General features: G+C 43.0%; 1 protein-coding gene across 1 annotated transcript in view; it reads right to left on the reverse strand.

The window, feature by feature from the left end:
* The window catches only part of Nsf (N-ethylmaleimide sensitive factor, vesicle fusing ATPase), a 139,905-nt gene that overhangs the window by 116,838 nt on the left and 9,495 nt on the right, over positions 1 to 13,572 (reverse strand). The window contains exon 2 of the mRNA XM_031354552.1: positions 165 to 250. Within this exon, the coding sequence (XP_031210412.1) occupies positions 165 to 250 (86 nt within the window). The remainder of the gene's footprint in view (positions 1 to 164; positions 251 to 13,572) is intronic.

Here is a 13,572-nt window from a genome sequence, read left to right on the forward strand (position 1 = left end):
TGTTTTTTGGAGGGAAAACTGGGAATGGAGAAATTTACATGTAAATAAAGAAAATATCAAAAAAAAAATGCAATTTCCAAAGGTTTTCCTAAAATTATTCTTTGGAGTCCTACTCTAAAACAATACCTAGCAAGTTAAAAGACTCAAGTCAGATAGCTACTCACTGGCCAGACTGGAAATCCTTTTCGTTCACAACTGCACAGTTGCTTAAAGATAATTCATCAGTAGGGCATCTCGCAGCTTGCATAGTCTGTAAGAATCAATGATTAGAAACGTAAGAATAAGTCATGGTTTCAACCTTAGAGAACTCCACATGCCTCCCGCTCCCTGCTCTCATCACCACAAACGCTGTAACGAACACCCCTCCATCTTGACTCCTGCATCTCCTCCTCTGGGGTAGCAGCAAACCCTTCACTGGGGAAGCCGCCTGTCTCTCATTTTCTGTGGCCTGTGTGCAGGCACATTCATCCCACCCCCCATGTCCCTGGCACTAGAAGAAAGCACCTCTCCTTACCATACAACTGCACAAAGGCTTTCCGCTGTATATGGTATCAACAGTGCTCTACAGAAAGCAAAGGCCACAGACAACATATACACACTTGGAAACACAGACCCGACAACCAAGTTAAAGTCCTTGAGGCTAGTCCGGACTACTGCTTAGAGCCGACATATTCTCTTTTTGCTCAAGCTGATTTGAATTGATTTTCTATCTCTTTCATAGAAAAGAATCATGACTGATAAAATGCAATAAAGTCAAGTAGTAAATTTGATAAAAGGTGTTATGAAAAGGTATCTTTTTATAAGAAATCCCAAGTGACTACGAATGTATTTTCTATAGATGAAAGGAAATCATCTCCCAGCCTGAGGTAGGAAGATTATTGAAAGTCTGAGGCTAGACCGGATTACACAGCACGGTCCTGTCTCAAAAAATGAAGCAAAAATCACAAAAAGCTTCCAAACATTTCTCAGCAAAAATAATTATAAGGTGTACACAAAAAAGAAAAAAGAGCAACCAATGGCCTTTTTGGTTAATACCTACTAGCCAAATATTCTCTTAAATAATGGAACACTCTGTTGAGGCTAGTCTCCAACTCAATATATAACTTAGGCTCACCTTTGAACTTCTAATCCTCTTGCCTCCACTTCCTGAGTGCTGGCAATATGGGAGTGTGCCACCGTGCCTGGTTTATGTGCTTCTGGGGATTGAACCGGGGGATTCATGTATGCTAGGCAAGCACTCCACCAACTGAGCTATAACCCAGGCTTGTGAGTGTGTTTATCCAGTAACACTTTAGTTCTCTACTGTTTCCCGGCCAGCTCTGACATCAATAGCCATTGTTCTAAGTGTCTATTCTTCAAACTTCAAGCCAAAGCCAGTCATCCTTAAATTTGTTGCTCAAATACAAACTGATATAATGAACTTTGACCTTTGTGTGTGTGTGTGTGTGTGTGTGTGTGTGTGTGTCTTCATGTTTTGACTATTTGAGACATGTTCAAGACAAGCTGGCCTTAAACTGATGACCCTTCTCCCCTTGGCCTTGGGGTGTTGGGATCACAGGTGTGTATGCCCACATCAAACTTTTGGTTTTTAAGGGTTTTTTTTTGGGGGGGGGTTGTTTATTTATTTGGTTGGTTTGTTTTTTCGGCGGTTTGTTTTTCAAGACAGGGTTTCTCTACGTGCAGCCCTGGCTATCCTAGAATTGGCTCTGCAGGCCAGGCTGGCTTCAAACTCTCAGAGATCTACCTGCCTCTGCCTCCCAAGTACTGGGATTAAAGGCGCGCCCCTCCACCACCCAACTATTATTAGTACGTCTATTTATTTTGTAGTATTGAAGATAAGCTTTCCAGACCTAATGACACTAAAAAAGCCTCAAACTCTGTCAGGACTTTAAGTTTCATTACACAAGATGAACTTCTCTACCTGCTGGAAGGCACGGGCTAGGGCTAGTTAATGCTTTGCAAAACCGTATTAATGTTAATCAGGTGCCATAGCTGCTCTCCTAGAGGAACAGACACAAGTCCTGAAGTGTAGAAAACACTGGCAGTCGTTGCCCTATTCACAGGTGAATTACTGACACGGGTTGGTCAGAACTAGAGGTGCGCAGGATGTCACAGGATGTCCCTGAGGCCTTTTTATCTAAAGAAGGTCTTTACAATACTAAGTCTTTCCTACACTCCACATGGAATAGGAGGTAGCATCACTCTCTTCTTTAAAAATTATCTTTATGTATGTGTGATAGACGTCACACATGTGTGGGTGCCCGAGGGGGCAGAGACAGTGTCAGATACCCTGAAGCTGCAGTCATAGATGGTTGTGACCACCCAAAATGGGTGCTGGGAACCAGACTGGTCCTCTGAAGATCATCCAGGATCCTAACCACTGAGCCATTGTTCCAACCTCTTTCCTTTTCTTCTCTTTTCTTTCTTTCTTTCTTTTTTTTTTTTTTTAAAGATCATATAGGATTACTGGTAACTACCAAATATTTGAAAGAGCTTAAGGTGTTGGTGCACATCTGTAATCACAGCTGTCTTGAGGCTAAGGCAGGAGGACCACAGCTTTCAGGGCAGCCTGGTCATCACAGTGAGTTCTGGGCAGCTTAAGGCAGTGAAAAACTTGTCTCAAAAAATGAAATAAAGAGGGGTTTAAAACAAGAATAGTTGCCTAATTCTTTTATTAAAACAAACAAACTAACAAACAAAAAACACTGAAAAGCGTATATTTAGGCCAGTGGCTCAGCATGTAAAGGCTCCTGACCTCTAGCCCCAGGAGCCACAGAACGGACTGAAAGCTGGTCCTGTGACCTCCAGGACACTCAACCTAAGGACAAAGAAACCCCAAACTCCTAAGTGTGTGTTTTTTTAAATTAGGAGCATAATAGTTTAAGCTTCGTGCTACCCGAGTGATAGCTTCCAAGGGTTTTTCTGAACACATTTATTACGGAAAGTGTAATGCATTTTAATTAATTTGAAGAAAAACAGTAGACAGATGGAAATGTACTTTCAGTAAAAGATTTCCATAAAAGGTGATTAATTTGATTAAAAAAAAACAATGCCATAACTTCAAAAGTACAGCCAAATTCCTTTACTTTGATCCAAGCTTTGATTGTCACTAAAATCAAGTGACAAAATAAGCTAAATTTGGGAGCAGGCCTTTGAGCAGATGCATTCATTACAAGACAGTTAAGCAAGATGCCGAAGGACAATGACTCGTCACTTTGCTTCCGGGATCGCTAGTAAAGATATGAGATTATACATATGATCATTGGCTTCTTTTTTGTATGTTTCACTGTGTGTATTAAATCTCAGCACATCAGTGAATACACAGCATGGACATACTGGGGTTATATAAGTGATCTGACATGTGGGATTCATGATCAAGTGTTTGGAAAGCACTGACTTCCCATGACATGAACAGAATCAAAGTCACAAGTTTGCCTTCCAAATGAAACAGCATTTTGTTAGGGTTACACTGGACCAGCCATCCATCAAACAATGTAAAGTTTTCTATCTTCCTAGAGTCTCTTCACCTTCGAGTTTCTTCCCTTGATTATCTTTCCCCTAAACCTGCATCCCTTCCTTGGCCGATTCTTATATACACTATAGTTCTCAGCTTAGACAATACTTATTCTAGGAGACATCCTGGGACAGCTGCCCCTCCCAACGAAACTGATAAGGCATACGCGGAAGCCCTGAATATGGCCTTTACTGTCTGCCTACACACTTTGAATCATACATAGGATAATTCTTAAGGTCGGAGACTACATTTTGGTCCTGTCCTTACTTCCAGAGGACTACTACTGGGCCTGATACCACAGTGAGGGCTTGTTAGTCACGGATTAATACAAACCCGGTTCAAACCACCCAAAGGACAAGTGTCCAAGGCAGTATCCCTTCAAAGTCATTTAGGATATAACAGAATTAGATTCAGATGGCTTAATCATTACACAACTTGGGGCTAGGAAGAGAGCTCCAAAGGTGGGGACAAGGGACCCACATAGGATGAGGAACCTAGCCATGCATGGGAGCTCTGAGTTTGGCCAAGAGCTGATATCTCAGTGGATGAAGAGGAGGAGTAACTGAGGGGTGACTCTTGACATAATCCTCCTGCTTTACATGTACACACAGAAGACATATATGCACACAAATATGTGCACCTACACACATGCAAAAAACATACATATACAAAAGCACACCACATATATATGCATATACATACTTGGAAAAATAGAAATCAGTAAATGGAACAAAATTACTTAGGTGATAGAGCCAACACAATAGAAACTTTACCAAATGCTAAGTTAACCTCATTTGCAAACCTGCTTTACCGGTCAATGTCCTTTAATAGGAAGAGGGTGGGAATCTGTGGCTATCATCTGGCTGGCCAATTTAAACAGATGCTATGAGGAAAGGGCCTCCCTATTAGAAGGCAGAAGCATCTGTGTTTTCATGGTAAGCTAAGCAGGGTATCTCATTTTAAAACAAAGTGTAAGTCCCTATAAATAGTCAAGTTGTCTATTTACCGTAGAAATGCCAAGGGAAAATTCCATGATTTTTTTCTAAAACTGACTTTGCCTCTAGGGAAAAATAATACAAGCCAACCACTATCGGCATATAGCCTTTTAAACATGAAATTACAATCAGTGATGGGTTGTTTTATTAAGGTGAGTTGTTCACATTACTGAAACGCATAACTGTTTAAGGACATAGAAATGTCATCATTGTAACTTAAAACGCCAAGCAGTATGGATGGCAGCCGTAGACCATTGGCAATCCTTAAAGAATGGCAAGGTTATCACACAAAAGGGACCTTCAGTGGAAGTAATTATGACGTGGGTTATTTCAGAGCCTTTAAATGGCGGAGAATTTACTTCTCTTCAAAAAAAAGGGGGTGGGGAAGCATGAACCTTAAACAAGATTTCTCTGGACAATATTTAAGTTTGTGAATTTAAATAACACACTCTTATGTAAAAGTTTCCTGAAGAAAATAGACTGCTCGAGTGAACTTTTAAATCAAATAACACTGCAGCCAAATAAACAAAGAAAATACAATATGAGACAGCTGGTAGTGATGCTCCTGTAATCCCAACACTTGGTGGGTGGAGGCACGAAGATCAGGAGTTAAGATGATCCTCACTACAAAGGGGTTCAAAGGCCAGCCAGGGCCACCAGAAACCCTGTCCAACAGGAAAGAGGAAAAGAAAAACTGTGCTGGCAGACTAGAAAGGGCTCATCGCCAGACAGGCCCTCCAACCCCGACTATAACCCTGAAGAACACGCTGTCTCTTCCTCAGGCCTTGGTTGAATTTCTCCAGAGGAAAGAGAAAGGAAAATACATAGACTTGCCCCAGGCCCTGCCTAGCTGACATGCCCCCACTCAATTATTTCTCCTAGGGGATCACTCTGAAGAACTAAGGGTTTAAAATTGCCCTTTCCTGTGGGGCAGGGTACGTGGGGGGTGGGGTGGGCAGGGAGCGTGTGGACCATGACTTACATCTTCAATCCCAGCACTGGGAAAGTTGAGGCACGAAGAAGATGGCCACAAGTGTCCATGGTTGTTTCAAATGGGACTGACCATCTCACAGAATGATAAAAGACACCTTCGCTTTTCAACAAAGTAACTCCCAGACATATGACTGGCAACATTAATGCAAACTTAGAATTCCATTTTGGAGTATCACTATCCACATTTCAAATATCACAAGTGTAGGTCGGGCGGTGGTGGCGCACGCCTTTAATCTCAGAACTTGAGAGGCAGAGGCAGTCAGATTTCCGAGTTCAAGGTCAGCCTGGTCTACAGGGTGAGTTCCAGGACAGCCAGGACTACACGGAGAAACCCTGTCTCGAAAAACCAAATATATATATATATATATATATATATATATATATATATATATATTGTATCTCACAAGTGCCTAATCTCTACTACTGCAGATGGTTCCAGTAGACACGATTGGTCCAGAGCAACATAGAAAACAGACCTCTTAACTGCTGAGCCATCTCTCTAGCCCGTTTTTGTTTTTGTTTTTTTTGAGACAGAGTTTCAAGTAGCCCAGGCTGGCCTACAACTCATTATATAAACAAGGATGGCTCTGAACTTCTAACCCTCCGCCTCTACCTCTTGAATTATAGATGTGTAACTACCACATCTGGTCTTCTTTTTAAACTTTTGAAGATAGGCTGGTGAGAAGCCTCAGTGGGTAAATGGGCTTTTCCTCCAAGCTGAAGAGTTCTATCCCCGAGACCCCCATGGTGGAAGGAGAACCACCTCCCACAAGCTTTCCACATGCATGCCACTATTCATGCAGAAATCTCCCTACCTGCAACCCCCACATAAATAAATGTAATTTAATTTAAAAAAAAATTCTGAAGACGAGGGGTACCAGGCTGGGATGCGGGGGAGGGAGGAAACACAAAAAGCTTGGGGCGCCATAGTTATTTTCAAAAGTTTTTTGGAGCATCCTTGATGTTCCCTGACTCAGACGAATGCTATGCACATAACGAGAGAACCTCTTGACACCTGTCGAGTCCTCTTGAATCTTTTATAAATGTCTATTTTAAGACGCTTTCACTTTGATCTTTCAGGGGGAAAATCCGTGCCGAGAAATGAGAACATCAAATGCCAACATCATCAAATCCTGGCAACAGTCCAATGCAGCTTCATAGGAAGGTTACGTGGCCTAGCAAATGTCACTCCAGGTCTCAGGTCAATAAACTGAAAACCTATGTCCACACAGACACTAAACATAAGGGTTCATAGCATCTGTGCTCAGGAGAGACAAAACTGGAAATGTCACAAATGTCCCCCTGAAGATGAATGGACAAACAACTACGTTATAGCCATAAAATGAAATAATACTCAGGTATTATGTAGAAATTCATCACTGGTGTCTATATTGAATGTTCTATCAGTAGTGGGACCTGGGAGAAGGGAGCTAATACATGAGGCAAGCTGAAGTTTTAGTCAGAGCATCAGACAATTTATACTCTGAGGGCCATGAGCGATCACCCAAGTAAAGCTCTCATGAGCTCAAGCTGTCACAATCACAAGGACAAGCTGCACATGGCGAAGCCATGTGTTTCCACAGAGGCATAGAAAAGAGAGTTTAAACATTTAACTGAATAGCGTCAGCAAGCAAGAATGAGTAATCTGGAGTAGACGCCCTCCTATCTGCGGCACCTGGGGTGGGGAGCGTAAACAGACATTCCCAGAACAGTTCCGTGGTTTGAGGAGACTGGGGTCACAAGACTCCTGTTGTCCTGGAGTTTTCTCACAAGCACTTGGCACGGTCCTCACTCAACTCCATTCTTGGGCCGTGTTCCAAGGGGAGTGTAGGTGGTGAGTATGTGTGTGCGCATGTGTACATGTGTATGTATACGAATGTAATGCTGGGTGAAAGAAGCAGTCTGTGAGATCGCAAGCATACGGTGCTCGTCCCATGTGTCTGGTCTATTCCACTCACCGTGTTGCTTCCCAGGCCCCGGCAGGCTGCAGCACGTCATTCTTTTCTACAGCTGGGCTATGTTCCACTGTATGGGCAGGCCACACTTTATCATTTCATCCTCAGTGAATATTCAGATTGTTTCCACTTAGGGGTTTTAAGAAGAATGCCACTATGAACAGCCAGGCAGAAGTGGAATGTGGAATCTGGGGGTGTTATTTGTTGTTTTGTTTTGTTTTTTGAGACAGGGCCTTGCTACATAACTAACTGTGGTCTCTAACTTGTGATTTCTCCTGCCTCCATTTTTGGAGTGGTGCACCACCATGCCTGGCTCTGTGCGTAAGTTTACACATGAACCTACATCTTCAATTTTCCGATACATGCTCACCAGATACCTAATTTACAAAGTCTTTCTCCCATTCTGGGAGGTTGCCTTCACTTTCTTAATCATCTCCTTTGACACACTAAAGTCTCAATTTTGTTAAAATCCTATTTCTCCTGGTTGCTGATGCTTTTGTACCACGTCTTTAAAAACCATTGTCTAATTCAAGAGCACGCATTTTTAAAATCTGGCCCTTCTTGGAAGGATCACAGAGTTGGGTCTTTGAATTGTTCTTGTTTATTCTTTCTGATGCTAAAGCAGGGAGCAGTTTCCTTGTTTCCTCTTTCAGATTGGCCATTGTCATGGGATAGAAACACAGCTGGCTCTAGACATTGCTTTCGTATGCTACAACTTTGCTGAACTCTGTTACTAGCTCTAACTCTCCCTTCTAACCCTCAACAGGAGTGTCATCTGGGACTGGAGAGCCCAATGGTAGAGCACTTACCCAGCATGCACCGAGTCTCTAGGTTCAATACCCAGTACCATCCAAAACACCAACGAAGGAAAGCGTGCAGCACCGTGCCGTCTGCACAGAGTGGTGATTACTGGTGCCCTTTACGCCTTTCCTGGCACAGTGGCCCTACGTAATGCTTGCAATGATGGTGAACAGAAGTGGCCAGGAGACATCCTAGCGTTGGCCCTGAGCCCTGGGGGAAGCCTTTAACCTTCACCGTGAAGACGTACAAAGACAGCTGTGGAGTTTCGTGAGCCAGGTTTTGAAAAGTGCCAGCTCATAAGGTTGCTTTGAGAATCTAACAGGAAAAGATCTGTGAAGGTGTGTTCACAACTGCAAAATGCCATCTCGTTTATGACTGTATTCCACAACAGAGTTTTCTTATTCTGAACAAAGTTTCCTCCAAAGGTTCCTAACGATTTGACCCCAAATTTTCAAAAACAAACAAAAAATAAATATATAAATAAATCAAATAAAAAAACAGTGCTGCACCTAAGGACGTCACAGAGTCTAAGGTCTAGTGGGTACCGTGTCTTCAAAGCAACAAAGTCTATTATTGACTTACACTGACGGGCCTCACTCTAACTACCTTAACTGCTGGTGTTGATCTGTACCCCTGTAATTAGACACACACAACACATGTTCACAATGTATTTGTAATACCTTTCTCACTTAACACAGCTTAATAACAAATACAAGCTTAATAATGGTATCATCTAGGTATTTTTATAATTTAGAAATTGCTTTTAAATACTTATGTCAAAGTGGCTGATGAAAGGCAATCAGGCATTACTAGCCTACTTCTGTTCCTTAGTTAGAAAGGCTCTGTTGGGCAAGCTGGGAAGACAGCTCAGGCCTGGAGTGTTTACCTAGCACACACACACACACACACACACACACACACACACACACACATACACACACACACAAAATAAAAAATAAAATACAAAACAAAAGGGAAAGTTGCCTGCACCCCGTGGCCACACAGATAAACACCCCTCCCCCTAGTCTTCTATCTCTACACTCCAGCATCTTCCCTTGATTCTGAGGCCACACACATTTAGGGCAGAACTGCATAGGGGTGGCTGGAATATCTGGGGGGGGAAGGGGTGGCAAATCAGACTGATCTGATGAAGATGGCAGCAGTTTTGGCTGGGAGGATAATGCAGACGGGGCAGTGAGGGATGCTGGGAGGATAATGCAGACGGGGCAGTGAGGGATACAATGCAGACAGGGGCAGTGTGGAATGCTGGGAGGATAACACAGACAGGGGCAGTGAGGGATGCTGGGAGGATCTTCTTTCTTAAACTGGGTATTTACTTCCTTGGGTGAGTTTACTTTGTAAAAGTGGAACGAATGCTGGGCGGTGGCAGGCACCCTTTTAATCCCAGCCCTCAGGAGGCAGAAGCAGGGGCAGGTGCATCTCAAGAGTTCAAGGATGGCCTCCTTTACAGAGTGAGTTCCAGGACAGCCAAAGCTACAAAGAGAAACTCTGTCTAACAAAACAAAACAAAAGAAGTGGAACCAATACATACAACATGCTTGTGTGTGCGGGTTTTGGAACATTACAGGTGTTTCCAGAGGAGCTGTACTGGTTGGTCCTCATTCCTTCCAGCTAAGCGCCTTCCAGAGCGGCTTGGCTTCCAGCTGCTCCACGGCACTGCCCTCAGGACCTTGGGGCTCTGACTCCACTTCCTAGTGAGAGTGCAGCACCACCTCCCTGAGCTTCAAGTTCCTGTTACTCTAAGGATGAACGAACGAGGTCAAGTACTTAGGTGACTATTACAGACACCATCTTTCTTTGGTGTTTTTCTACTGGCTTTCTGTTGTTTCTTTTTATGATTAACTGGCAGGTTTGGTTTTGTTTGGAGTCTAAGTGCAAGTTCTATCAAATGCATGCGCTCTAATGTCTTCGCGCACTCTACAGCCTGTCCTCCTATCTCATCCGCTGTGTGCTGTGGACTTTGGTCATCTCTCACCCACTCTCATTTATGTACCAAGGCCCTGAAACCTAAAGCCTGCACTGCTACCCCCAGTGACCAGTGCAGTCAGAACCTTGAGGGTAATTAAGGTTAAGATCAAGGGGATGGGGCTCTACTCAGAAAGGATTCTGACCTTCTAGGAAAAGACGGCTTTCTCTCCCCTACCCACCCCGCCCTGCCCCTCCCTCCCTCCCACAATTCCCCTACCCGATGCTGCTGCTGCATCTAATCCAGAAGCGATAACTCATCAGCCAGTCATGCAGTCACCCTGATTTTGAACTTCTAGCCTTCAGAACTAGGAGAAAATACATTTCTGTTGTTTAAGCCACTGTGTACGTGGGACTTTGTTACATCAGTCTGAGCAAAGTACAAGCATGCCCTTTGATGAGCAGTCTTTAATATAATGGAGTCTATTTTTACTCCATAATTACTTCTGTTTTTATCCTGAGTAAGAAGTCTGGTGGCCCCTGCCTGTTTGGCCATTTCGTGATCTCACTTCTAGTTGACTTGCACTGTGTTCAGTGCAGAGCTCGGCACCTTTGGGTATGCTGCTCAACATGTACCCTGAATAAGATGCTAATTTGAGCCGTCTAAATCGGACTTGTTCAGAAATAGTTTTTTGTGCTGTCTGCTCCAGCAGCCATTGGTCACATGCAGCCCCTAAAATGCAGTCAACTCAACTGAGAAGCTGGATTTATTGTTTTTTTAAATAAATCTTCCCCCGCCCCCAGCCCCAATACTGGGACTAAAACCCAGACAGGGTCTTAACTATGGCCACCTTCTTGCTTCAGCTTCCCAAGTAGGCCCACACCACCAAGCCTAGAGAGAAACGGGATTTCGAACTTGCTTTTTATCGCTTTATACCTACAGCCATTGTTTCTTCATCAATAACTTGGGCCTGAAATTCCCTGCTATCAGCATTTCTATCAGAAGCAGCTTGATCAGAGGTGGTGCTACCCTGACATCTGGAGTGGCCCAAGGAGTCTCTCACAGACAGAGCACTCCCTGGCCAGGTAAAGCCAGGAACCCACACTTGGCAGCAGATAATAGCTTCAACACAAGGCAGTATGAGGCAGTATGAGGAAAGGTTATTAATACACACATAAGCATGGGTGAGCTTAAGAAAGGGCTCCACCCAGTGGGGGCTTCTCAGGAGAAAGCTCTTAAGCTCTCTGTAACAGCCATACATGCCATACATGCGATTTAGGGGCATCTGAAGCCACACCGGGAAGGGTTGCAAAGAAACCTTTTCATATTTTTTTTTTTTCTCCTCGGTAAGTCCTTAAGAAGTACCGAGTAGGACTGCAGCTGGTAAGGAAAAAGCAAAGGTCACAAAGGTTATAAAAAAGAATTCAGACACTTTTTAAAAATCACAAATCAAGTGTCTAGTCTTGTAAGATTCTCAGAAAAAAATCAGGTTTATATGTGGGGGAAAAAAACAGAGCTATACTCAAAGGCCACACACTCTTAGGCCTTAAGCAAGAGTCCCACAATATCAGCAGTATATGTAATACCTCTATAAGAAAAGGCTTTGTCTCCATGTTGGCCTTCGCTCAACATTTTATCAACTGTGCTGAAATTCTTGCTGGTGAGAAACAAGTGGGTTTTGAGGTGAGAAGGCTCCTCTCTTGTCCTATGTCCCTGTGATTTTCCCTGTTCTCCTGGCCTGCTCAATTCCATCACTTTCTGGTTTGTATATGGAGGCACTTAGACGCACACACGCTTAGAACTGTTTTACCGCTGGATAACTGAATCCACTGCTGCCAGAGGTCACTCTATCCTGTTTTAAAGTTCACCCTGTCTGGTATTACTGTAGCTATTTTACCTCTTTTTTTGTTTGGAAATTATCTGATTAGACTTTTTCTTTTTTTATCTTTTATCTTTTTGCTTTATAGCTGTATCTTTAGTGACTAACCTAAAAATGATGGCTGGGAGCCAGGCCCAGGTAAGGAATGCCTTTCATACCAACAGTGGGAGGTAGTAGCAGGCCAGTCTCCAGGAGTTCAAAGCCAGCCTGTTCTACATAAGCAAGTTTGAAGCCACTCAGGACTACATAGTGAAACCTATTTCAGACAGATAGATGATAGATAGATAGATAGATAGATGGGTGGTGAATGAATGAATGAATAAGCTTAGAAATTTTTTCAATGCACTCTTTAAAAATCTAAGATGGCATTCTTTACTTTTGAATGAAGCATTTAGTCCTAGTAGAATTTGTTCTGTTTATTTATTTTTTTAAAATGTGAGTGTTGTTTGACAAACGATCTTGGTACATAGCCTAGGCTAGCCTCAAATTCTGAATCTTCCTGCCTCAGCCTCCCGAGTGCTAGGATTGTAGGCACATAGCACCACACCTGCCTCTGCTTCTATTTATTTTATTTTTATCACTTTGATTCCTCTTGATTGCATTTTTTTCTATGTTTATTTTCCTACTTTCTTAAATTTTTAAAATTCAATTTCCCATTGTTTTTCCCATTTTTATTATTTCTATGGTTACTCTGGAAATATGAATATACATATTAAACCTAAAGCTACTCAAGAACCTCTAATTTGCTGGGCAGTAGTGGTGCATGCCTTTAATCCCAGCACTTGGGAGGCAGAGATAGGCGGATTTCTGAGTTCGAGGCCAGCTTTCTGAGTTCGAGGCCAGCTTGGTCTACAGAGTGAGTTCCAGGACAGCCAAGGCTGTACAGAGAAACCTTGTCTCAAAAAACCTAAAGAAGAAGAAGGAGAAGAAGAAGAAGAAGAAGAAGAAGAAGAAGAAGAAGAAGAAGAAGAAGATCTAACTCCTTTCTGAGGAGAACATCATAAAGAGCTTCGAGTCTGCACCTACCCTCACCCCATTCAGGTACAGCTGCCATTGTATGCTTAGTTCTAGTGGCTAACAGGTCCACAAGACACCACTGATCTATTTTTGATTATGAGTGTTGCCAATGTTCTTATTTTGAAACAGGGTCTTGCTACGTAGTCCAGCCTGGCCTCAGAGTCACAGCAATCCTCCTGTCCCTGCAGCTAGCAAGCACACCTGGCTTCTTTAAACTTTCTGCACAGGCAGACAGATGGGTTCTCTGGCGGTCTCTCTGCAGATGATGGCTTCCTCACTGCTCCTCACCAGGAGCCTGACGAGCCTGAGCTCCCTCCTCTGTCTTTTGTGTTCTCTGGACCCTTTCCATTGCTTTCCACATCCTTGGAATTCCAAATAATTTTTTTCAAATATTTTATTTTTCTGGCCACAAGTAGTTAGCCAATACAAAATAAAATCAATTGTGTTTTCATTGACTTTTTTGTCTAATTTTGCTTTTTTTTTTTTTTTTT

The sequence above is a fragment of the Mastomys coucha genome, unplaced genomic scaffold (assembly GCF_008632895.1).
Source record: "Mastomys coucha isolate ucsf_1 unplaced genomic scaffold, UCSF_Mcou_1 pScaffold5, whole genome shotgun sequence".
Lineage (NCBI taxonomy): Eukaryota > Metazoa > Chordata > Mammalia > Rodentia > Muridae > Mastomys > Mastomys coucha.